This window comes from Malus domestica, chromosome 05 (genome assembly GCF_042453785.1).
Source record: "Malus domestica chromosome 05, GDT2T_hap1".
Classification (NCBI taxonomy): Eukaryota; Viridiplantae; Streptophyta; class Magnoliopsida; order Rosales; family Rosaceae; genus Malus; species Malus domestica.
The window spans coordinates 42,396,887-42,418,277 of NC_091665.1; the positions used below are offsets into that span (position 1 = coordinate 42,396,887).

A 21,391-nucleotide genomic window follows, 5' to 3' on the forward strand; every position below is an offset into this window, starting at 1 on the left:
AATTGAAAACGAAAGTCTTGTTTAGTAACTACTTTCAGTATTAAGTTTTCGAAAAAATAAACATTGAAGATTGCTTCCTTGAGTTTTCAAAATTTATTGTTGAGTTTTCACCTTTTAGTTTTCAAGTTTTTATTTTTCTTATTGAAAGTAATTACCAACAAAATTTTAGTTAAAAAAAAAAACTAAAAATTAAAACTAAATTATTATCAAACAGTCCTTTAATTATCGACCAAAAAAAAAGTATATGTTAATTGTCCTTAGTCGGTTCAATTACTTGGTCAACTCTGAAATCCTTCGTAAAATTGTTTTATCTCCACCAACTCTATCAATTCTTTTAACACCATGAAATGGAAAAGTATACTCAGTTGGAAGGTGTTCTTGGGTGCTGATGCACCATGAGGATGATGATCGATTCTAATTATATTTAAATTCTTGAGTGCTAGGGTGGATTAGTATTTATAAGTTGATCAATTAATATTATATTTCTGATTTTTTTGTCTTAAACTGTGTTATACTAACAAAAGGAAAGTGGCTTGTAGGTTAAGTATTATAAGAAAGAGTAATACTTAGCTACTCAAAGATGAGTATGAAATCCCACTCAAAACTCTTAGTGTTTTAATCACAAAACTTTGTGCTTATGATCAGAACCGTTCATATTATGAATCACAACTGTAAAGATCATCTCTGCAAAAAAAAAATTAAAACTAAGGTCGTTTAGTCAATCTATTGTAGCAAATACATAGACGGTTCATAATGCTTTTACCAATACCGTTCATTTGTTTTTAAATAGTTCGATGATTAAATGACCTTAGTTTTAATTGATTTTTGCAGAGGCGATCTTTATAGAGTGATTTATAATATGAACGGTTCTGATTATAAACACGAAGTTCTATAAATTGACAACGAACAATTTTGATTATGAATTCCTACTCATCTTTGAGTAGTCAAGTATTGTTCTATAAGAAAATTTACTTGATATCTGTGCAGTCAGATTTCTGTGTTCGGTTCTCCTTTTCTTTATATATTTATGTATCAAGCCAACAACCCCTTTTGGGCTCACAAGCTTCACCAAAAAGTTTTGGACAAAAATGCCCCCAAAACAAAAAATTTCAAAAGAAACCCAAAATAATGCAGGGGTATTTTTGTCATTTTAACAATGTTTTTTAATAATTAATTCTTTTTGTATAGTTTTTTTTTAATTAGTACCTCACAATAGGCTAGCAATAATGTGATTCAATCAGTTGTTCATTAAATATTATTTTCTCTATTTTTAAACACGTTCAAAACATCTTAAGAGGCGTGTAATGCCAGTTATAAAAAAAGTCTTTCACACGCCTATAATAATGTGATTAAATTAGTTGTCAAATATTTTTTATTTTTTATTTTTTGAACAAATGATATCATCTACACTAAGGGGGAGGGGGTGTGTTTAGCCTCACAATGGACTAGTAATAATGTGATTCAATCAGTTGTTTATTAAATATTATTTTCTCTATTCCTAATGTCAATTCAATATAATGTAGATGAAAATTGAAAGATCGATTTTATTATGTGAATTCAGTTGCTTTGATTGGTTTGTGAGGGATTTTTTCTAGCATGATCTAAGATTATTCATTTACTTCAAATATTTGACTTTCCTTTTGTCAATTCACGCATATAAATACATTTTGAAACGTGAAAGTCGCACGTAGTACGCTGTGATTCAAAAAATAATGTCTTCTGAATGCGCTCCAACAACCCATTTTGGGGACACAAGCTTTACCAAAAAATTTTGGACAAAAATACCCCCAAAACAAAAAAATTCAAAAGCAACCCAAAATAATGCAGGGGTATTTTTGTTATTTTAATAGTGATTTTTAATAATTAATTCTTTTTGTACATTTTTAATTTTTTTTTAATTAGTACCCCAGAATAGGCTAGCAATAATGTAATTCAATAAGTTGTTCATTAAATATTATTTTCTCTATTTTTAAACGCGTTCAAAACATCTTGAGAGGCATGTAACGCCGGTTATAAAAAAGATATTTGCACGCGCATAATAATGTGATTAAATTAGTTGTCAAATGATTGTTTTTTTATTTTTTGAACAAATGATATTATCTACACTAAGGGAGATGAGGTGGGCTTAGTCTCACAATGGGCTAGCAATAATGTGATTCAATCAGTTGTTTATTAAATATTATTTTCTCTATTCCTAATGTAAATTCAATAAAATGTAGATAGAAATTGAAAGACCGATTTTATTATGTGAATTCAACTACTTTGATTGGTTTGTGAGGGGTTTTTTCTAGCATGATCAAATATTATTCATTTACTTCAAATATTTGACTTTCCTTTTGTCAATTCACGCATATAAATATATTTAAAACGTGTAAGTAACGCGTAGCACCCCGTGATTCAAAAATCACGTGCGTGTACGAAGGCTAGTCATTTCTAAAGAAAGCAAGGAAACTAAAGTGAAATGTCTTGATGCATGCTTCAAGTACGTTTGTCCAGAGTCTATAATCATAAAGTTATACGTAAGACTTAGTAAAATGGTCAAGGATGGAACCCATGGCAATGTAGCGATAGGCTGCTTCTGTATGGTGAATCCCATCCCAATGTGCATACAAGTTGGGATCCTTGCAGGTTGTTGAACATGGCCTTCCACGCAGTGCTGAACAATTGTAATTGTACGGTCATCCCCCTCCGCGACAGGCTGTTAGAACACTTTCGAACCCTGCATATATCAAAACAAGTCCAATTTACCAATAAAAAACACATGGTTCGAGAGTAACACAGCCACTCGGTGTTGCTAATATATTTTATAATATGAATGGACAAAGAGTATATGTTTTAATTGGGGTATAGTATTAATAAGTAAAACATGTGAACTGTCTCACACCAAATGTTGTGAGTACAATCACCCTGAAGAATTTCTCGGAATAGAAGATGGAATTTGACCGTAATGCTGAGGAGCATGATAAAAGGGCTTGGATGCACCATAGTAATCAGCATATAGAATCCTTGCAGATGGGTATTTTTGTATGAGTGTCCCCAAGGCACGTTTGAGCTCCTTTTTGTGGTACTTAGAGAAATCATTGTGAACTTTCAAACACCCATTTCCATCATAATTAGGTACAAATTAACTTGAGCACCCAGTCGGCAATTTTCCAGGCACCACCAACTCCACTGTCGTCCTTCTATTAATGCCTGCAGTCACAACAAAAAAGAAACCCATAGAATTTATTAATTATGCGACAAATTTTTGAGTGTATGATTTACTAGCAATTGACATAAATTTATATAATATTACTTAAACACATAAAATGTTGATGATGTCCTTTTTAATATAGGTGAGTATTACGTGCATACAATATTGTGATCATTTTTTTTTGTCTGATACAAGTGAGTAACATTATTGTTCATACATATATATATATACATATATATATATATATATGGTTACACTTGTGGCCTTAGAAATTGTATCAACAACAGGAGGTACTAAAGCTTTGGCCTGTTCAATGCTCCAACCCGAAAATAAAGCGTAATCGTAATCGTTTCCGCTAGAAAAAGTACCTTTCTGAAGTAGTTGTCACACTTTGGTAAAAAATGAAATGTATTAAGAAATTAGAATATAGATAGAATTGCGGGTTTACTAAAATTTCTACTCCTTCCTGAACATTACGAAGAAAAAAAGGTCAATGAATTCTAGCACCAATATCCATGGAATAAGATGACATTCCTACAAGGACAACTCTCTGACTTCAAGAACTCAACAGTCACAGTTAACCGTGTGTGTACCCAATAAGCACATAACTCAACAGTCACAGAACCATGCATGTACCCAATAAACACATAAATTTTCTTTAGTCACGCCATCTTGATTCATAGTACGTATGTGCCTATTAATGTTTTTTTTTTCTTTCAGGGAATGCTGATATTGTCACCTTTCTTGAAGCAAAATATCGCCTTGTAAGGTTGAGCGGTAGCTGCTAAAATTATAGTGCAGGTCGACATGTATACATAAAATGCTAGCATTTAATACATAAATAACTTTATGTTAAACTGATTAGTGATGATCAAGGTGAAGATGAAGTTGGGACATTGGACGGCTTTAAGATGAAGATACATGATTGAGACTTTTCATACAATTAATTAACGATGTGAATTTTTTTTTATTTTTTAAATATATGTTTGAAGTCTTCGTTTAATCATGTAAATCAATATATTGAGGGAACATTGTTTATTTTGATGTAAGTGAAATTGAAATGTTGAAAGTCAACGGGGATGTAGCTCAGATGGTAGAGCGCTCGCTTAGCATGCGAGAGGCACGGGGATCGATACCCCGCATCTCCATTTTGTATTTTTTTCCCTTTTTATTTCCTGTCCTACCAACGACATCAAAGATACTGTCGTTTGTGAAAAGCGTCGTGTCGTTTATTTTTTCACCATCAAACCTTCCACCAAGGACTTCTCAAAGTCAAACATACTACTAGTTTGCTTTTGCACCACCAAACCTTCCACAACGAGAAACGTGTCTTCGTGGTTCAGTCTCTGGAAACTTCTAAATGTGAAAGGAATGGACTTTACAGAGTACTGGCTGAACTATTTCTAGGTAGAATGGTAAATAGCTAGGTTAATTGTATACCTAAAAACAGACTGTTGTAGTATTCTATCTCTTTTGTGTTTACAATACTCATCACGACAATCCTCATTAATATTTGCAACAGAGTGAGGGGTTAACCATTTATGTTAGTTATTTGATGACTCAAAGGCGAAAACATGACATATTTAGTATTTGTACTTTCTTGATTTTGACTTTATATTTGGTCAATCTTCTTGTTGACATACCGATTAAATATTGACACTATAACATCTCTAATTGTCTGACGCAGAAACTAACCATCATATAAGCTAGAGGGGTGTGGTAAAATGGCCATGCATGCGGTGGCAAATTTTATATACGATGATATTATTGAGCTAAGATGTTAGGGGCAATTTGGCGCATGCATGGATGACTGTGACCGCTCATTGATATATTACTGATGTAACATACACTGGTGGCCTTAGTTGTTGCTCCGACACCATACTGAAGCTTTGAGTTGTTATTATAATACATTTCTAGCTACGTGCTTATGATGCTTTTTTGCAGTTGAGAGTTTTAAATATTTAGACGTCTTCAACTAGACATTTTTCTGAATTTTTAGTGGCGGTGCTGATTTGAGGAAAATTGCAATTAAAATAATACTGGTGATGGTCCTATGAGCTATGAGCAGGAGCACAAGTTTCCCTCGTTACGCTACTACGTACGTACACAAAACCAAAAATGGCTTCAACACCATTAATATCAAATGTGGTATAGTAGGATTATACTTTAAACTATATAGCATATATAGGGGTATTATTTTCTATATTTTCATGTCAATTATTCTAAATTTTGTTAAGAAGGTGAATTATAAAGAGCTTTAGTATTTTCCTTTTCTCAATTTTAGCCAATATACACACTTAGGATGTTTATTTTATGATAAATTGACTTTCCGAATAACTAGAGAAGGAAGCTAAGAGGTTGAAGGTCATTGTTTCTAAATTTTATAATTTTTCATGGAGTAAAACGTTCCAATTTTGCAAATCAATCCCGCGTAAGTTACATTCTTATTAGAACTGCATATATATGGGAGAGTGAAGATTTGAATGGTTTCCCAATTTTTCCTAGCAACGTAAGTTGTGATTTCACCATAAAACTAATTGATAATATAAAAAGTAGCCCAATTACCAATGCAAGGTCCCTCATTTCCCCGATGTGATATTTATATTCTCAATAGGTGCCCTTATGTGTGGCTAATTTTCAAGCTTAGCACGTGGACAACACAAATCGAATGACGTGAAACATGTGTGGCTGTTGGGCTTTACATAATGAACCTGCTCTAATACTATGACGAAGTTAAGGTTATACCATAAAATCAATTGGCAATATGAGAAGTAGCCAAATTACTTATATGCACATGTAATGTCCCTCATTTCCCTGATGTGTTATTCATATTCTCAACAACATATGCTTCAAAACATAAGAGATAGAGCTACAAGTTTCCTATTTTTCAAAATTGTCCAAAAGTTAAACCAACCCCAAATCATGCATGCAAAGTGACTGATGTGTTTCTCTAGCCAAGAATGAAGCTATTTAGGATTTTGTTTTGTTTCTACCACACCCTTAAAAGTTTTTCTAATATAAATAGAATATCCTAAAGTATCTCTAAAATATAACACCCTAGCATGCGTACACAAGCTATATTTCTTTTGCTTTTGTTTATCTGTGTATCCCAAATTGGGACATGGAGCCCGATCATATTAATGAAATGGACCTTTTTATTTAATTTTTTTTTTTCGTTTTTTTTACATGATACAAGTAGCACATGTAGAGCGAGATTTGATAAAATAGCTTCTGGTGCACAAGATAATTTCTTGTGTGATATAAATGGGAAAATAAATCGGACGCCAAGTCACAGTTGTGACACACAGGAGGTACTAATGTGGGGAATGGTATAATTTCCATATAATAAGGCCTTGGCTATCCACCGGTTTGCTGCTTCAGTACAGTGCAGACCGTCCCAGTTGATAGACTCTGCAGGGTTTGCACAAGCACTTGCCGCTGGAAGACCACATTGTGCTGATGAGTTGTAATTGTATGTCCCCCCTCCTCCACAGCATGCTTTGGTAGCTTCCCCAGTAAATCCTGCAGTGACGTGAATCCGATGATATATGATAACTGAGAGGTTCAACATTTGAAACACTTCCAAACTTTATGTACCTTTAACAATAATCGTAAATTAATTAAAAACATTAAGACCATTTGATAATCATTTCGTTTTTTTTTTAATTTTTTTTTTTAAATTGAAAACTTGTGGCCATTGCTTTTAGATTTTAGTTTGTTTTTTAAATTTTTACCGAAAACTAAAAACTAAAATGATTAGTAAACGAGTGCTAGAGAGATGCTGTACCAAATTGTTTTGGAGACTGATACAGTTGTAACGTAGCACTGTAAATATCTCCATAAATGATGCTAGCATGGGGATGAAGGCTTCGAATCTGACTTAGCTTTATCTGAAGCTGCTCATTGTGATACTCAGAAAACTTGTTTAACCAAGTAAGACAACCGGTTGAAGGATCGTATTTACTCTCATCTGAACCCTCATACAATGTAAGGTAAGCAGGGAGGCAACCAATTGGAAAGTTGCCTGGTACCAAAAGTGTTGATGCCCCATGCTCAATCAACTCCTGCAGAGCAATGCAAACATAAAAATTAAATCACAGAAGCCTACAATTTATATGATTTTAACTCTTACATTGATAGCTGAAGCCATTGCTTCTATCACTACTGGAACAAATGTTCGAACAATTTGAAAACGGTCTCCTGCAAACAACGCATGGGTGTAATCGTTGCCTCCAATCGGTCCCATAAGAACTAGAGAACTTGAGAGGAGATCCCTGCAGTCTGCAAATTCAAAGATATAAAAAAAAGAGTAACTGATCAGTCACATCCAAGATGAAACCTTCACATTCAGGCCCCAAGTACAATTATTAACGGGAGTTGTTATTTATGTGGTAAATGGGGACAAGAAACAACTTGAAATTGTAAATTTGCATTTTAACACAATCATTGAAACTTACTTAGAAAGAAAAACTAGTTAAAATTTACTGCACCACAATTGTAGCAAAAAGTTTATAATTCTTAACGAGAGAAATGTCGTTTAGTGTTTAAGTTAGAGAAATTAGACACATAATCTAAATGCTCATAAAAAGTTTGGTAATTGACCTGAAGCTGTATTGCATAAAGGTGATAACATTCCTTTGAACCAATCCAATTGAATTCTTAGAGAGAAGTTTGTAAATTCATTATAATGTCCCATTTTTTCAAGATAGTCAGTGTCAAGTGCAGTCGCTCCTACTACTGCAAAATTCGCACCCTCTTCAAAGTTGCGCAGAGTTTCATTGACGTTCAGGATTTCAAAATAAGGTCGCACAAGAGGAAGTCCCAGAGATTCAGCTGCAAAAGACGAAGCCAAAAAGAACCTGATTATTTGTTAAATTAAAAAAAAAAATGATAAGTATGGCTTTTTAATGGTATGAGATATAGATAAGTGGATGTATTGCACATGCCAATGAAGTCTATGATTAAACGACCGTCGCAGCAGCGGCCGGTGGGGTGATGAAAGAAGTCCTCCCCATATGGAGGGAAGAAGAAGTGGAAAGGCTTGTCATGGTGGTCAAGGGCATTGAGGTATGAGTTGCCTGTATCAGCAAGTGAATCCCCAAAGCCAATGATTGAAGTGTAGCAACCAAGCGCATGTGGGATGATCACAACTGTTCCGACGAGGAGGAGGACGTTCATGGTCAAACTTGCCCGAAAATACCTAGCCATGGATCTCTCTCTATCTCCTACTCTCACTTACACGGAGCTTGAGTTATGCATATTAATATACATGTTGTGTGTGTGTGTGTGTGTGTGAATAAGTACACGTATATGGTAACAGTAAATTCATGTCTTGATCAAATGCATGCATGAAAAACTTCAGAAACCAAGTAGTCTAGTTGTATATTCTCATTCCACACGACAACGGAAGCTTGCAACTGTAAGTCTATGCGAGGAGATATCTGCCTTCCAACTACAAGTCTTTTGGAGGAATTCTATATACTGATTTCTACAGTTCGGAAACAACTGCCTGCTCTAAAAAAAAAATGGCATCAAACAAAGGAATTTTACCATTGTCTAAGCTGGACATTTACCCTCATCTATGCAAACGGACAACAATTTGTTACCATCGGCTAAATGGCGACTTGAAGGTTACCATTGTTTAAGTCATCTGCTTGCCTAAATTCCAGCCATTCGTATAGGAGTTGACGTAAACCTTCTATCGCCCAAAATTGAGCAATATTCAATAAATTGTGCCAAAATAATGATGTTTTGTGGAGAAAAAAGAATTACCTAATTAAAAACAAAGCAGTTATAAAGGAGGATTTGAGACTCAGTGGTGGTTTATGGCTGAGAAAGTCCGTGATCGGAAAAATCTCCAGTGCAAGAGTAGACACAACGCGGGGTAAACAAGTTTTCTCTTTATTCTATTGAAATAAGCTACAACTTTCGGCCTCCAATACGAGGATTGGGGAGAGACTCTCTCATGCCATCCTAGGACCCATTTATGTTTTTTTTCCAGTAAATTATATCTTTTACAGTTTTACTCATCGGTCAGTCTGAATCTCTGCAAATTCTTTTGCTGGACACGTTCTTTTACAAGTTTGATGCCTTCTGTTGAATGTTGAACCAGAAAACTGAGTGAGTTTGGAGAATTAGTGAACAATAAATCAAGCCCAAACATACAAAATGGAAAAATTAGTAAAACAATTCATATGAATGCATACCAAAGCCAAACCTTTCAACAAAACCATCCCAAAATCATCTCCTGATAAACAAGAACCAAATGAAACACTTTGTCAATAAAGTTAAAGCATCCAATTCAGACTTAATTTAGTTTATCTCTTTCGAAGAAACTAAACACATCCAGGAAAAAAAAGGTGTCTGAAACCCTAAATAAATAAAACTGCAACCAAATTATAAAAAGAAAAAAGAAAATTACACTCTTTAAGCTTTGCTCCTTTTTGACGGAGATGCTAATATTTTCACGTTATCACACATTATCACAATAAAGCATTGAAGAGTCCAAGTGTGGCAACTGTAAATCATACAGCAAACTCCACAGCCAAGTGAGTTCGCATAATGCTCCTGTGATGGGCCTATACTAGGCCTCTGCTGAAGAAAGTGAAACCGTTTATTACCGTCTCTTTGTCCTCCATGCCTATGCTTGTGTTCAACAAACTCGAGTGTGTAGACGCATGAATGTTGGTAGATGATTCCATTATCTTGGAAAAATTGATGCAATTAATAAAACTCACCATTATCCACCCGAATTTTAGTATTTTGGAATTGAATTGTCTTTGGTCAAAAGCAAAAAAAACTCAAGAATTCCTTGTGTTTCGTGGTGCATGAGGAACACTCATGTATATCATGAAAAGTCGTCGACAATGGTTAAAAAAAAAGGGAACTTTAACGAAAAGCACCTGGTACTGTTCACTTTAACGAAAAACCACATTTTTACACTAAAAAGTCAATCCTGGTACTATTCATTTTACCATTTATTTTGTTCTTATCATTAAAACTCAAAGTTTTCAAGCCATTTTCATTATTTTTCCTTAAAAAATAAAGTGCTCCAGTAAGAGAAGTGGTCATGTGAGGACCCATGTGGCAAAAGGCCGAAGGCCTGTTAACTAAAATTAAAAACAAAAAAACAAAAGGATCCGTGGACCTGCAAGAACTGGTCCGTATGAAATGGGTCGGGTTAGATCCAGTTTTATTTTAAAAAAAAAGTGATATGCCCTACTCCGTACTGCCCCATCCCGTTTCATTTATAAACCGATCATGCTCAGTTCCTCCAATTTCAAGCCCGACTCAGTCCGTGTCCATCCCCACCCAAATCTAAATGATAAAACAAATTAAAAATAAAAATATTTAGACATATAAAATTGACAGATTTGTACACACATTCTCTAATAACATGTTGTTTGGGCCAAAATATTAGTTTGGGCCGAGTATAGAATTATTCTCGGCCCAGAAGGCCTTACGACAGGGTTATCAGGGATCGTTTAGTTCTGGATCGGTTAGGTCGTGGGCTTCCAAACCTAGGTCGGTTAAGTCATGCTGCAAGACGAGTCGAATCCTGGTGCAATGAGGAGTCTCGGCAAGATTAATAACCCGGAAGTGAATCCGGCTCAATAAAGGACTAGGTTCACAATTATAGTGAAAATAGGACTGGTCGAGTTGGTGTTTGATCAAGAGAAGAAGTCCTAATCCGAGTAGGGTTTTAACTCGACCTTGAAGTTATCCGGTGCTATAAATAGAGGAGGCTGTACATCATTCAACCCCCTTCAATTCAATACACAACTGCCCTGCGCAAACTCTCTCAACAACTTTGAGATTTTTATTTTCTCTTTTCGCTGACACATCTTCCGTTGGCATCAACAGCACTGTGAAAGCAACTGGTGATATCTTAAGTCGGCATAGATAGCTCTGTCGCCGTAGAATCAGCCAATCTTGCAGCATCTTCCGTTGGTATCAACATCACTGCGGCGAGGACGGTTGGTTACCTATCCAAGTCTCGGTCGAGAACGATTTTCGAATCCTTATTGATTGAGGTCATCTCATTAGCTTTCTCGGCGAAGTGAGGTGTTACAGTTTACTGAGCTCGGCGCATTGCACGCCGAGTTATTTTATGATTGGATACTCTCAAGTGGGATTTAGAGTTCGGCATTAAGACGGCCGAACCACGTTCATTATGAAGACTTATATTCGCTTTGAGTATTTATGCCCTTACACTTTGGTGTCGATTCGGCGTGAGTTTACTCTGACGAATAACATCACTGTGACCGAATCCGACGACGACGATTCATGAACTTTGTAAGAATAGTAGCCTTGTCTTCAGGTTCGAGAACCCAAAAGGCCGAGACGTGTTCCTTCCTTGGTCGTAATCGCAAGACGCAAAAGTCAGTCGCGCACCCAACGCATCATCAACAAATTTACTCCTCAGCCGAGCTCGGCCGACGAGTTGGCACGCCCCGCATTCATCGAAGGACGTAGTTAGCTTATAGATTACTCGACCTGCGCGCCACGTAGGCTTGGTAGTTTTTAGGGTCAACACATGTGTACTTACTACTATTATGTACGGACAAGTATATACAAATAACACCAAGGAAAACTAACGAAAAATTAAAAAAAAACTTCATTTTTAATGAAAAGTCATTTTTAAATGTATAGTGAATAGTACAAGGAAATGTATAAAAGTGGTTTTTCGTTAAAAGTGAATAGTACCGGAAGTGTTTTGTTAAAACTCTCATAACACCACCACCCAAAAAATTAGTTTTGGCAATTGACGTGGAGATGTATTGCATAAGCAAGCATTTTTGCTCACCACTGACCTGGAGTTGTATCCATTTCAAAGATTGCCACATGTAATTCGTAATAATCCTAGTTAATTCCAAATTTTTTAATTCATTATGTTCTAATTAATTCAATCAATTACTTCCAAATTGACTTTTATATGATATTCTCTCTCTTCTCTTTCATGCCTCCTTGAAACTTTCTCCCATGGGGTTTTTCTCATTTTCCCGCCGGGCTCCTAACGTTTCTAGGCGAGGTTGCTTTTTCTGCGCCTCTCAGTTGCCCGGTAGCTGAAGCCCTGAAAAAAGCAGAACAAAAATTTGAGCTTAATTTGAGGCCAAAGCAGCTGCTGCTTTGAGTTGCACGGTGGCTGAAGCCATGAAAGTAGGTCGATCTTCCGGTCAACGGCATTGGTGTATGTGTTGCCGGTATTAGCAAGTGAATCTTCAGACCCAATGATTGATGTGTAGCAACAATTCGCATGCGGGATGATCCCAACAGTTACGAGGAGGACGACCACGACGTTCACCAAACTTGCCCTAGCCATGGAATATCTCTCTCTATACCGTTGATCGATCGAGAGAGACACACGGTCCCTCTCTTCTTTTAAGGTTGACTAATTTTTTATGAAAATGAACATAATTTTTGTCAAAATAAAATTATAGCGGACGTTGGTTCCCTTAGGCCATCACCAACCGGGCCAGCAATAGGTATAGGGCCTAAGGATAGCCCTTTTTGACACAAAACTCATCTTCAATAAAGGTTTGGGCAAAAAAATATTGGGACTCACGGGCCAAAATCCAGTCATATGGCCAGCGGACTGGCCATTTTTAGCTAGCCAGCTAGCCCCTTCAGTTGGCCCAGCTGGATTTTTTTTAAGACCAAATTAAAATTCTAATTTTTTCTTATAAATACTTAAGACATTTATACACCATTTCTCACATCTTTTTCATCATTTCATACTATCTTACCTCATTTTATTTCAATTCTTCACATTCTATTCACCTCAACACTCTTTTCATACACACCCCTCTCTTACATCTTCCATAATCTTTCTTTTAATTTTTTAAATAATTTTCAAATGGCTACATCTTCAAGTTTCACTCAAAATATGTTCCGAGGTTTATTCATTTAGTGACAAGTGGCACTTAAAATATGTTTGAAAACCTTATTTTAATATGATAATTTAATTCAATTAGCTAATACAATTAAAGAACAAATTTAAATGAATAAATTACTGAGGATGCTAAATAATAGCTTTATTTGATTAGAGATAATATATAAATATAGTCTGATACTGTTCATTAAAAAATAATTTTTTGCAAGACTATAATCTAGACGGAGGCTAAACATAATCCATTCGGCTAGAAACAACCTTAGAATCGAGGTAGCTAGAAAAATACCGGTGCTTGTCCTAGCGTGCAAGAACCAACAAGTCTCCACCTTTCTGTCAAATAACAGCAGGTGACAAAAAAATAGAAAAAAAACTAATCCACATGATAAATGTGCCTTGCACCTATAAGTCTATCTGAGGAGACAACCGCTTTCGAACTACAAGTCTATGAAAGCAATTCTATATATTAATTGGTACTCCTATTGTCCAAAAAAATATATTAATTGGTACTCCGTTTATTTAAGCGCAGTATACAACTGTCAGATTAATTAAGAAGCTAAATATTGTGGTAATTATGTCAATTTTGATCAACCTTTCCGTCAAATAATAGTGTGAAAAAATAAAATACGTTATAATATTTGTTCAAGACTCAACTTGTTCATATTATATTCATTCGTTATAGCATTTGCTCAATATTTGAAAATTGATCTTCTTCAAATTTCACTATAATGTACTTGCCACCAATTGCACCATAATGTACTTGCAATTTTTTTAAATATCAAATGTTTATTAGCTACATATCCATTGTGAGTAGGGTGTTCCATGTGGGTATAGTATCAAACTCAACGATCTTATATAACTAATCATTTTAATGTTCTGCTTAGTTACAATTGTGAGTAGGGTATTCCATATAGGTATAGTATCAAACTCAGCAATCTCATATAACCAATCATTTTAATATCCTGCTTAGTTAAAAAAATGTGGTACCAGGCTCAAGAGAAGCAGCAACCAAAGGCATGAGGGATGATGGATGAATATGAAAACTGATATGAGTAGGAAGTCCATCGCATAATACGGTGGGAAGAACGAATCCATAGAATTGATAGATCTCTAGCGTCTCTATTGCAGTGAGAGATTCTTGTGTTCGACCGTATAAAAAGGAAAGTAAAGTAGAATATTGATGGACAAGGATTGTTTGTCCTCTCATTTCTGGTGCCCTTCCATGCCCTCTTGTTTTATGTGGTCACAATTAAATCACGTCAATATTTTATATTATTTTTTATAGAGGGCCTGCTTCTTCAAGGCTATTGTATAAAATTGCAACTTTGAGCTGGCTTGTGCAAAGCATGTCAGCTTTGGGACCAAACAGTTCGGAAAATCCTATTCAACGGTAAAAAAAGTTACTTTCATAATATTTTATGTAATATATTTTTATCATTTTTCTATTAAAGATACGACTCATTCTTATTTCGATAAGAACAACTCATCACATTTATTAAAAAAAATGTTAGAGAGACTATCTAATTAGATGATATATGTAAACAATATAATGTGTTACCAACAAAATCAAACTAACAATTATAAGCACAGGTGGAGAAGTACACAATACATATCACAATGTGGAAACACACAAGGAACTAATACGAGGATCGGTGTAATTTCCTTTCAACAAAGCATTTGTTATCCACTTGTATGCTGCTTCAGTAAAGTGGATACCGTCCCAGCTGATAAACTCTGCAGGATTTTCACAAGCACTTGCCTGTCGCATACCACATTGTGCTGATGAATTGTAATTGTATGTCCCTCCTCCTCCGCAGCACGCTTTTGGACTTCCCCCGATAAATCCTGAAATTACACGAATCAAATTTTTTTATCGTAAACAGGTTTTGCTTCAGCAATTGAAACAATGCACCAAAAATCCGCAAGCTATTTCACAAGGCCTATTGAAAAAGCTAAGTTTTGAGTAGTGACTAAAATATATGCACATGAAGTTTGAATCTTCATCGTTTAACAAAACATGAAAACAAACGTCAATAAAATTAATTGAGAGTTGAAGTACCAAATTGTTCTGGAGAATGATGTAAGTACATCATAGCATTGTAATAATCTGCATAAATGATGTTGACGTGAGGATGAAGGCTTCGAATCCGGCTTAGTTCTGTCTGAAGCTGCTCATTGTAATACTCAACAAACTTGTTTAACCAATTTAAACAACCAGTTGAAGGGTCGTAGTCACTCTCATCTGAACCCTCATAGTTTGTAAGATAGATGGGAAGGCAACCAATTGGAAGGTTTCCAGGTACCAAAAGCGTCGCGGCCCCAAGCTCGATTAACTCCTGCAAAGCAATAAAGCCACAAAAAGTTAGACAAGCCTAAAGGAGATCGCGTTTTTTAGAACCATTGTGATCCAAGCTTTCCAAACTCTTACATTGATGGATAAACCAATTTCTTCTATCACCAATGGCACATATTCTTGAACCTGTTCTATACTTTTCCCGCCAAGCAAGGCATCGTTGTAATCATTGCCCCCAATCTCTCCCATGAGAATTAGAGAGCCCGAAAGGAATTCACTGCAATCTGCAATTAGAATCGATCAGACAGGCATCATGTACAACCTAATTAATTTCCAAAAGTTACAATTAAATGACAAGAACTAGAGTTAGTTTTTAATCTTACACAAGGTTTTATTCTAAGAGTAATTTTTTTAAGGATTGTAATGAAATTTTATGTTTTTTTTCCTTGATACAAGGATACATTTACCTTAAGAGATGTGAGAATAAAATAGTATCGAACTCGCTATTCACAAAATTCAAACCTAAAATCTCTCATTTACAAAGTTGGAGATGAGCTCATTCAGTAGCTGAGAGAAGGCGAGAGGTAAAGTGTCAATGAGTTCATATGGACCCCAACAACTTTATATTGCTCCTGGGAGTGGGCGTGGGGTGTTAAAGTGTCAATGAGTTCGCATGACCCACTAACAACTTTATATTACTCCACACAAATTTTGCCATTGATCCCCACACCCCAACCTAATTTCCAATAATTGGGTTTATTCAGTAGCGGAGGGGAGGGGGGAAGGGGGGTGTCAATGAGTTCACATTGACCCCAACAACTTTATAGTACTCCACACAAATTTTGCAATTGATCCCCACACCCCAATAAGAATTTCCAATAATTAGGTTCAGTTTAAGTTTATGTCTGCATGCTTTTGATTTCCATTATTTATCAAAACACTCTATTAATTAACAGTATTTCATAGTGAGTTCAATCAATTGAAAGGATTGATCAATAATCTTTCACAAACGTTGGTGCATTTGCTTATGGGAGTCAAATAAAAGGTCGTGGCTGCTTAAGTGGAAAAAACAAAAATTCTAATATTATACAATTAAGAACTTAAGATCATTGTTTGGTTATAATTTGGTTGTATACATCAAAATAAATAATGACACTGTTGATAATATATCGTACAATGACAAGTCAAATATAAGAACCAGCCGTGAATTATATATCTAAACAACAAAATGTTAACACATTACTTTTTTATCATGACCTCAGTGAGTTCAAATCCTATCTCCGTCACTGAGCTCATTCCTTCCCCTCCGCCCCCACTTATAAATAATGTATCTTCATCATAAAAATTTCATAATCAGAACCATTCAATTTCTTAATCATCATGTGAATATCATCCTTACAAGAAATCATTCGATTCAGAGATCGTTAAGTCATTCAAATGTTTCAAATAAATCAACGGTCCATCATGAATATATTACTTAGCACGTACAATGTTGATTTATTTGATACATTTGAATGATTAAACAATCTCCGATCCGAACAGTTTTTTTAGGGTTAATCTTCAAATGAAGATTAAGAAATTGAACTATTTCGATTACGAAATTTATATGGTAAAAATATGGTATTTGCAAGTGAGAAAATGAGCTTGGAATGCAAATACTATTCTCCTTAAGATAAGCATGGGAAGGAATTCCAAACTTACTTGAAGATATGTTGCAAAAATATGGAAGAATTTCCTTAAACCAGCCCATTTGAATTCCCAGAGAGTTGTTGGTACGTGGATTAGAATCTCCCATTTCTTCAAGAAAGGTGGCGTCAAGTGCCGTGGCTCCTGCCACGGCGAAATTCACTCCCCCTTCAAAGTTTTGGATACTTTTCTGGCTTTCGAGATAAGGTCGAACAAGCGGAAGTCCGAGATATTCAGCTGAAAACGAAAATGTGAATTGGGAAACTGATAAATTTGAAAACGCAAGATATACTGTAAGTGGATGCATACCAATGAAGTCTATGACTAAGCGACCGTCGGAGCAGCGCCCGGTGGGGCGATGAAAGTAGGTCATCCCATATGGAGGGAAGAAGAAGTGGACAGTCTCGTTAGGAGAGCTGATCTTTAAGTTTCCGGTATCAGCTAGCGAATCGCCAAAGCTGAAAATTGAACTGAAGCAGCATGAGGCATGAGGGATGAGTATGAAAACTAATAAGAGGAGGAGGTTCATCCAATAATATTGTTGGAAAGATGAACCCATAGAATTGAAAGATCTCTAGCCAACGTCTCTGTCGCAGGGAGAGATTCTTGTGTCTAAACTCGCGTATGGGAACGAATATTGTGGTTGAAGGCTGGCTGGACTTTCTTTAGCAAACTTTATTCCCTTCTTTATGGAGGATTATTAACTGGACTAGGATAAGATAACGGTTTTTTAAGTGTGGATTAAGAAATCATACCGGATTAATAATTGATCTACCTACAATAATTTAAGAGATAGTGGATTAACTATTCTGTAAAAACAATGGTTTTGTAGATCAGGAAAGCATGTCTGATTAAAAATTCGTATTCTGAACAAACAGTATCAACAAGTTTCTGATTTGACACTATGATGGACGGAATTGGTAACGTCTAAAATCGTCGCCATGCGTCGAAATTAAACCCCATTTTCAAGTACTTAGGAACAAAAATTCTAACTAAATTACATTTTACCATCTCAAGTTTAAAAGTCGATTTTAATTTCTTACAATATTTTTAAAATATTTTAATTTTATATTATTTTATTTCAATATAATACATTCGTTACATTTTTCATCCATTGATTCGTTAAACGCTGACGTGGCTGACAGAAAAAACCTGAAAACGCATAATCCCACTCCTCTTCTTCCTCCCGAGCCTCCCAACACATCGCTCTCCTTCACTCTCTTCACCTCCCCTCCCATCCAAAAACCCAACTTGGGGGGGCATTTTATTTTTTTGCCTTCTTCTACAGCAATCCCAAAGATCAATCATGAGATTGGAGAGTTTTTCCTCCAAAATCTCAGCAACCAAACACAACCAAGAAGCTTACAGATAAGGAGGCGAGGCGATGAGGGCATCTGTCATCGAAAGCGACCCACGATTCACCATCGTACCAGATAACAAGGTCTCGACCCATAAGCTAAACTGGGGTTGGCAACCGAGGATCCAAATCTTCAATCAAATAAACTGGGTACCAATGATCCCTCAAATTGAACTTGTTCGTCGATGTCGCGTCTTCAATTTCGTCCTCAGCTCCGTAATCTTCCCCGTCCGGTTCCCTCTATCCTTCTGGGTCAGTGGTTTGTGGCGGCGGCGATGCACTCGCAACTACTCTCAGATGAGGTAGATTTTTCGCTCTGCCTGGTAAATTACGATTTAGGTTTTTGGTGGAGATCAAGAAATGGGGTGTCTTGAGAGATTTGGCAGGTGGCGATGCCTGCGATGATAGTGTGAAGATTGTAGGAGATATAAAGGAAGATAGAGAAAATGCCATGATAGTGTGAAGACTGTAGGGGGTATCTTGAGAGATTTAGCGTTGGAATTTAGAATTATTTTATTATTTGAATTTAGACTTAGCCCATTAGTATTAGGGTTTCGTTTTATTACTTATTAGGGTTAGGTTAGTTTTCTATATATATGATTCTTTGTAGCTCGTAGAATATCAAGTTATTTACAATGTAGCCTCTTGGAGTTTTGTAGTTGTTTCGGCATTTTCAGTTAGTTTAATAATATTCTTATTATTTTGTTAGTCTTGTTCTTTTCGTACTCTAATATTCAACTTTTAGTGGGTTTGTTTTCCACACTTCAGTTCTCTAATTTTCTACTAAAAAGGGGGGGGAGGGATAGAGAGAGAGAGAGAGAGAGGAGTTTGCGTGCAAGTTTGAAATGAGTTCCTGTTTGCCTGTTTCTCACACTTCAGTTCTTCTTCTTCTGCAGAACCTTCACATAATCCAAGCGCTCTCTCTTTCTCTGTGTCTGTGCGTATGGTTGTTTGGATGTTTGTGTGTTGTGTAGGGGTGCAGGTGAAAGAAGGGAGAAAGGGGGTGGGGGTGAAAAGGAGAAAGGGTTCGGGGAAGGTGGGGGTGGGGTGGGTTTGTAATATCCCGAAAATTTTAAGTGATGATTAAGAGTGGATTGCTTGTGGTCATTGTTAACAAAAGTAAGTTGCCTTGTTTGAGGTTTGAATCAATTGGCATTTGACCCATTAAAAAATAATAACAAAAAAATAAATAAAAATAAAACCAAAGAAAAATAATAAGGGACGCTTATGTTGGTAAGGAGAAAAGGTTTGAGCACATTCTAGAAAACCGTCTTCCTTAGTTGCTCTCTCCTACAGCCGAGAGAGATGAAGAAATTCCTTTCCTTTAGCTCTTAAACTTCCAAAAAGAAAATTAAGGAAGAGGAATTTAGTTTTCTTTTCCTCTATTTGTGAAGATTAGGACAAGTGAGGATCCTTTCTTTGTGTCCATTAGAGGTATCTATTTCTTACCTTGGAAATCTATTTGATATTTGGTTTGATAACCCATGAATTAGTTTGGGTGGGATTAGGAAACATGAAGGTATCATATTGCATGTTATAGTTTTAGAGATGAGCACCAAGTGTTTGTTTAAAGTCCCAAATTAACCTTGAATTAAGGTATGTTGTCTGGTATTTTTGTATGAGCAATGTGTGATGATTTTTCTTAATTATAGATAAGGAAGAGAAGGACAAGGTGACTACTGAACAAGTCGACGAACACCATGGGAGTTGAATATCAAGAAATTGTGTTGAGGTAGGGGAGTTCTAACCATAAAACTATTTTGATTTTTCATTTTACTTGATAAAGGATTGTTGGCATTTAAGCACTATTTCGAGCGCACTTAAAAAAAAAAAATTCCATTTTTGATTATGTGAAAGAAGTGAAGCAAAAGTTTCTCTATGGTTTGATTCTAATGATTTTAATTTCGTTGCTACAACTTTGGTGAGTTTAAAGTGATTGCAATGATTTTCAAGATTGTGTTTTTAATGTGCATGCCTCTTATTTTACTCATTATCGAATTTTGAAGCATCTTGATATGAATGTTCAAATTGTGAAAGTAGATGGAAAGTAGTATAATACCTGTGAAATTGAGAATGTTGAGGAATGTATGAATGTGCACAATGACCCGTGAAATTGTTTAGTTTATGGGCACAATGACCCAATGTTCCCCGGAGAAAGCTTCATGTGTGGGCTGTAAGAATGAGTTATCAATGTGACATATATGTGTGGTATATATGTTGGCCAAGTATATTATGATTCTTTCCAATCTGCTAATCACTTATTTAGGATAAAAGAGAGACTTTGTGATCAGTTGTGCTATTGTTTCTTTTAATAATAATGGCTCTGTTGTCCTTATGGCAAAAGAAGTGTTTTTGAACCATGTGTTGTACTGTGTTGTTATCAAAGCTGTTTATGCTCTGAAACTTTGGTCTCCTACCATCTGTTACTTCCAAGCATTTTAGAGCATAATTCCATTGTTGGATTACGTAGTGGTGGATGTAAACTGTTTTGAATCACTCTTATCATTTTTCGGCATGCACCAGAAATTTTAAATGACTACGGACTTACCGAAAAACCCTTACTGGGCATTTTATGCTCACCCGTTTTTCTAAAAATGTATTTTTAGGTGGTGTAGGGTTGAGTAGCTGGGTTTCGAGTTGCAGCTCTATTCTAGACTAGTAGAAGGGAGTCCAGACATATATCTTTTGGGTGAGCTGCCAAAGTATTTGTATAGTTAGTCTTTGTTTGTAAATGATCTTTTTATTGCGTTGTAGACTTGGAAGGTGTAGGCCACAATGGGTTAGTGTCTCTACTTACTTGGGCAATGAAAACCATGTATATATGGTCACTTGTCTTTTGGCTTGTATAAATTATGCTCATGTACATTTTCATCAAATGACATGAACATGTTTTTCTTGTAAGAAGCCTTGAAGGTCTTTTGTGAACTTATTATAATTTGTAAGGCTTAATGAATTGCCTTTGGAGAACCACTA

At 35.8% G+C, this 21,391-nt stretch overlaps 3 protein-coding genes, 2 long non-coding RNA genes and 1 other non-coding gene across 6 annotated transcripts; 2 read left to right on the forward strand and 4 right to left on the reverse strand.

Moving 5' to 3' along the window:
- Positions 1-2,513: 2,513 nt before the first annotated feature.
- LOC114825183 (GDSL esterase/lipase At5g45910-like) lies at positions 2,514-3,825 on the reverse strand. The gene is made up of 5 exons (XM_070821959.1): positions 3,787-3,825; positions 3,451-3,565; positions 3,130-3,192; positions 2,907-3,087; positions 2,514-2,643 (listed from the first exon to the last, which is right to left on the reverse strand). The coding sequence occupies exons 1-5, from the start codon at positions 3,823-3,825 to the stop codon at positions 2,514-2,516; spliced, it is 528 nt and encodes a 175-aa protein (XP_070678060.1).
- Positions 3,826-4,268: 443 nt separating this feature from the next.
- Positions 4,269-4,341, forward strand: TRNAA-AGC (transfer RNA alanine (anticodon AGC)). Its single transcript has one exon. It is a non-coding gene; the product is annotated as a tRNA-Ala (tRNA).
- Positions 4,342-6,328: 1,987 nt separating this feature from the next.
- LOC103427864 (GDSL esterase/lipase At1g28610-like) lies at positions 6,329-8,949 on the reverse strand. The gene is made up of 5 exons (XM_029103160.2): positions 8,140-8,949; positions 7,796-8,026; positions 7,326-7,474; positions 6,981-7,257; positions 6,329-6,715 (listed from the first exon to the last, which is right to left on the reverse strand). The coding sequence occupies exons 1-5, from the start codon at positions 8,399-8,401 to the stop codon at positions 6,483-6,485; spliced, it is 1,152 nt and encodes a 383-aa protein (XP_028958993.1). The 5' UTR covers positions 8,402-8,949; the 3' UTR covers positions 6,329-6,482.
- Positions 8,950-9,075: 126 nt separating this feature from the next.
- On the reverse strand, positions 9,076-9,752 carry LOC139195810 (uncharacterized). Its single transcript, XR_011580843.1, has 3 exons — positions 9,615-9,752; positions 9,400-9,440; positions 9,076-9,286 (listed from the first exon to the last, which is right to left on the reverse strand). It is a non-coding gene; the product is annotated as an uncharacterized lncRNA (long non-coding RNA).
- A 4,797-nt stretch (positions 9,753-14,549) lies between these two features.
- LOC103435098 (GDSL esterase/lipase At1g28580-like) lies at positions 14,550-17,777 on the reverse strand. Its single transcript, XM_029103161.2, has 5 exons — positions 17,371-17,777; positions 17,077-17,298; positions 15,511-15,659; positions 15,142-15,418; positions 14,550-14,927 (listed from the first exon to the last, which is right to left on the reverse strand). Exons 1-5 carry the CDS (start codon positions 17,618-17,620, stop codon positions 14,695-14,697), a joined length of 1,131 nt encoding a protein of 376 aa, XP_028958994.1. The 5' UTR covers positions 17,621-17,777; the 3' UTR covers positions 14,550-14,694.
- Positions 17,778-18,062: 285 nt separating this feature from the next.
- Positions 18,063-21,391, forward strand: LOC103434863 (uncharacterized). The gene is made up of 3 exons (XR_529341.4): positions 18,063-18,720; positions 20,071-20,150; positions 21,025-21,391. It is a non-coding gene; the product is annotated as an uncharacterized lncRNA (long non-coding RNA).

Coding starts and splice junctions, on each gene's coding strand:
- LOC114825183 (XM_070821959.1), bottom strand. CDS start 3,825: ATGCATGGTTCTGTGACTGTTGAGTTATGTGCTTATTGG. Junction 3,566..3,786: donor TTGAGTTATGTGCTTATTGG/GTACACACACGG, acceptor CAACTACTTCAG/AAAGGTACTTTTTCTAGCGG. Junction 3,193..3,450: donor TACAATTTCTAAGGCCACAA/GTGTAACCATAT, acceptor TTGTGACTGCAG/GCATTAATAGAAGGACGACA.
- LOC103427864 (XM_029103160.2), bottom strand. CDS start 8,401: ATGGCTAGGTATTTTCGGGCAAGTTTGACCATGAACGTCCTCCTCCTC. Junction 8,027..8,139: donor TTTAATCATAGACTTCATTG/GCATGTGCAATA, acceptor CGTCTTTTGCAG/CTGAATCTCTGGGACTTCCT. Junction 7,258..7,325: donor CAATGGCTTCAGCTATCAAT/GTAAGAGTTAAA, acceptor ATTGCTCTGCAG/GAGTTGATTGAGCATGGGGC.
- LOC103435098 (XM_029103161.2), bottom strand. CDS start 17,620: ATGGGTTCATCTTTCCAACAATATTATTGGATGAACCTCCTCCTCTTA. Junction 17,299..17,370: donor CTTAGTCATAGACTTCATTG/GTATGCATCCAC, acceptor TTTCGTTTTCAG/CTGAATATCTCGGACTTCCG. Junction 15,419..15,510: donor AAATTGGTTTATCCATCAAT/GTAAGAGTTTGG, acceptor ATTGCTTTGCAG/GAGTTAATCGAGCTTGGGGC.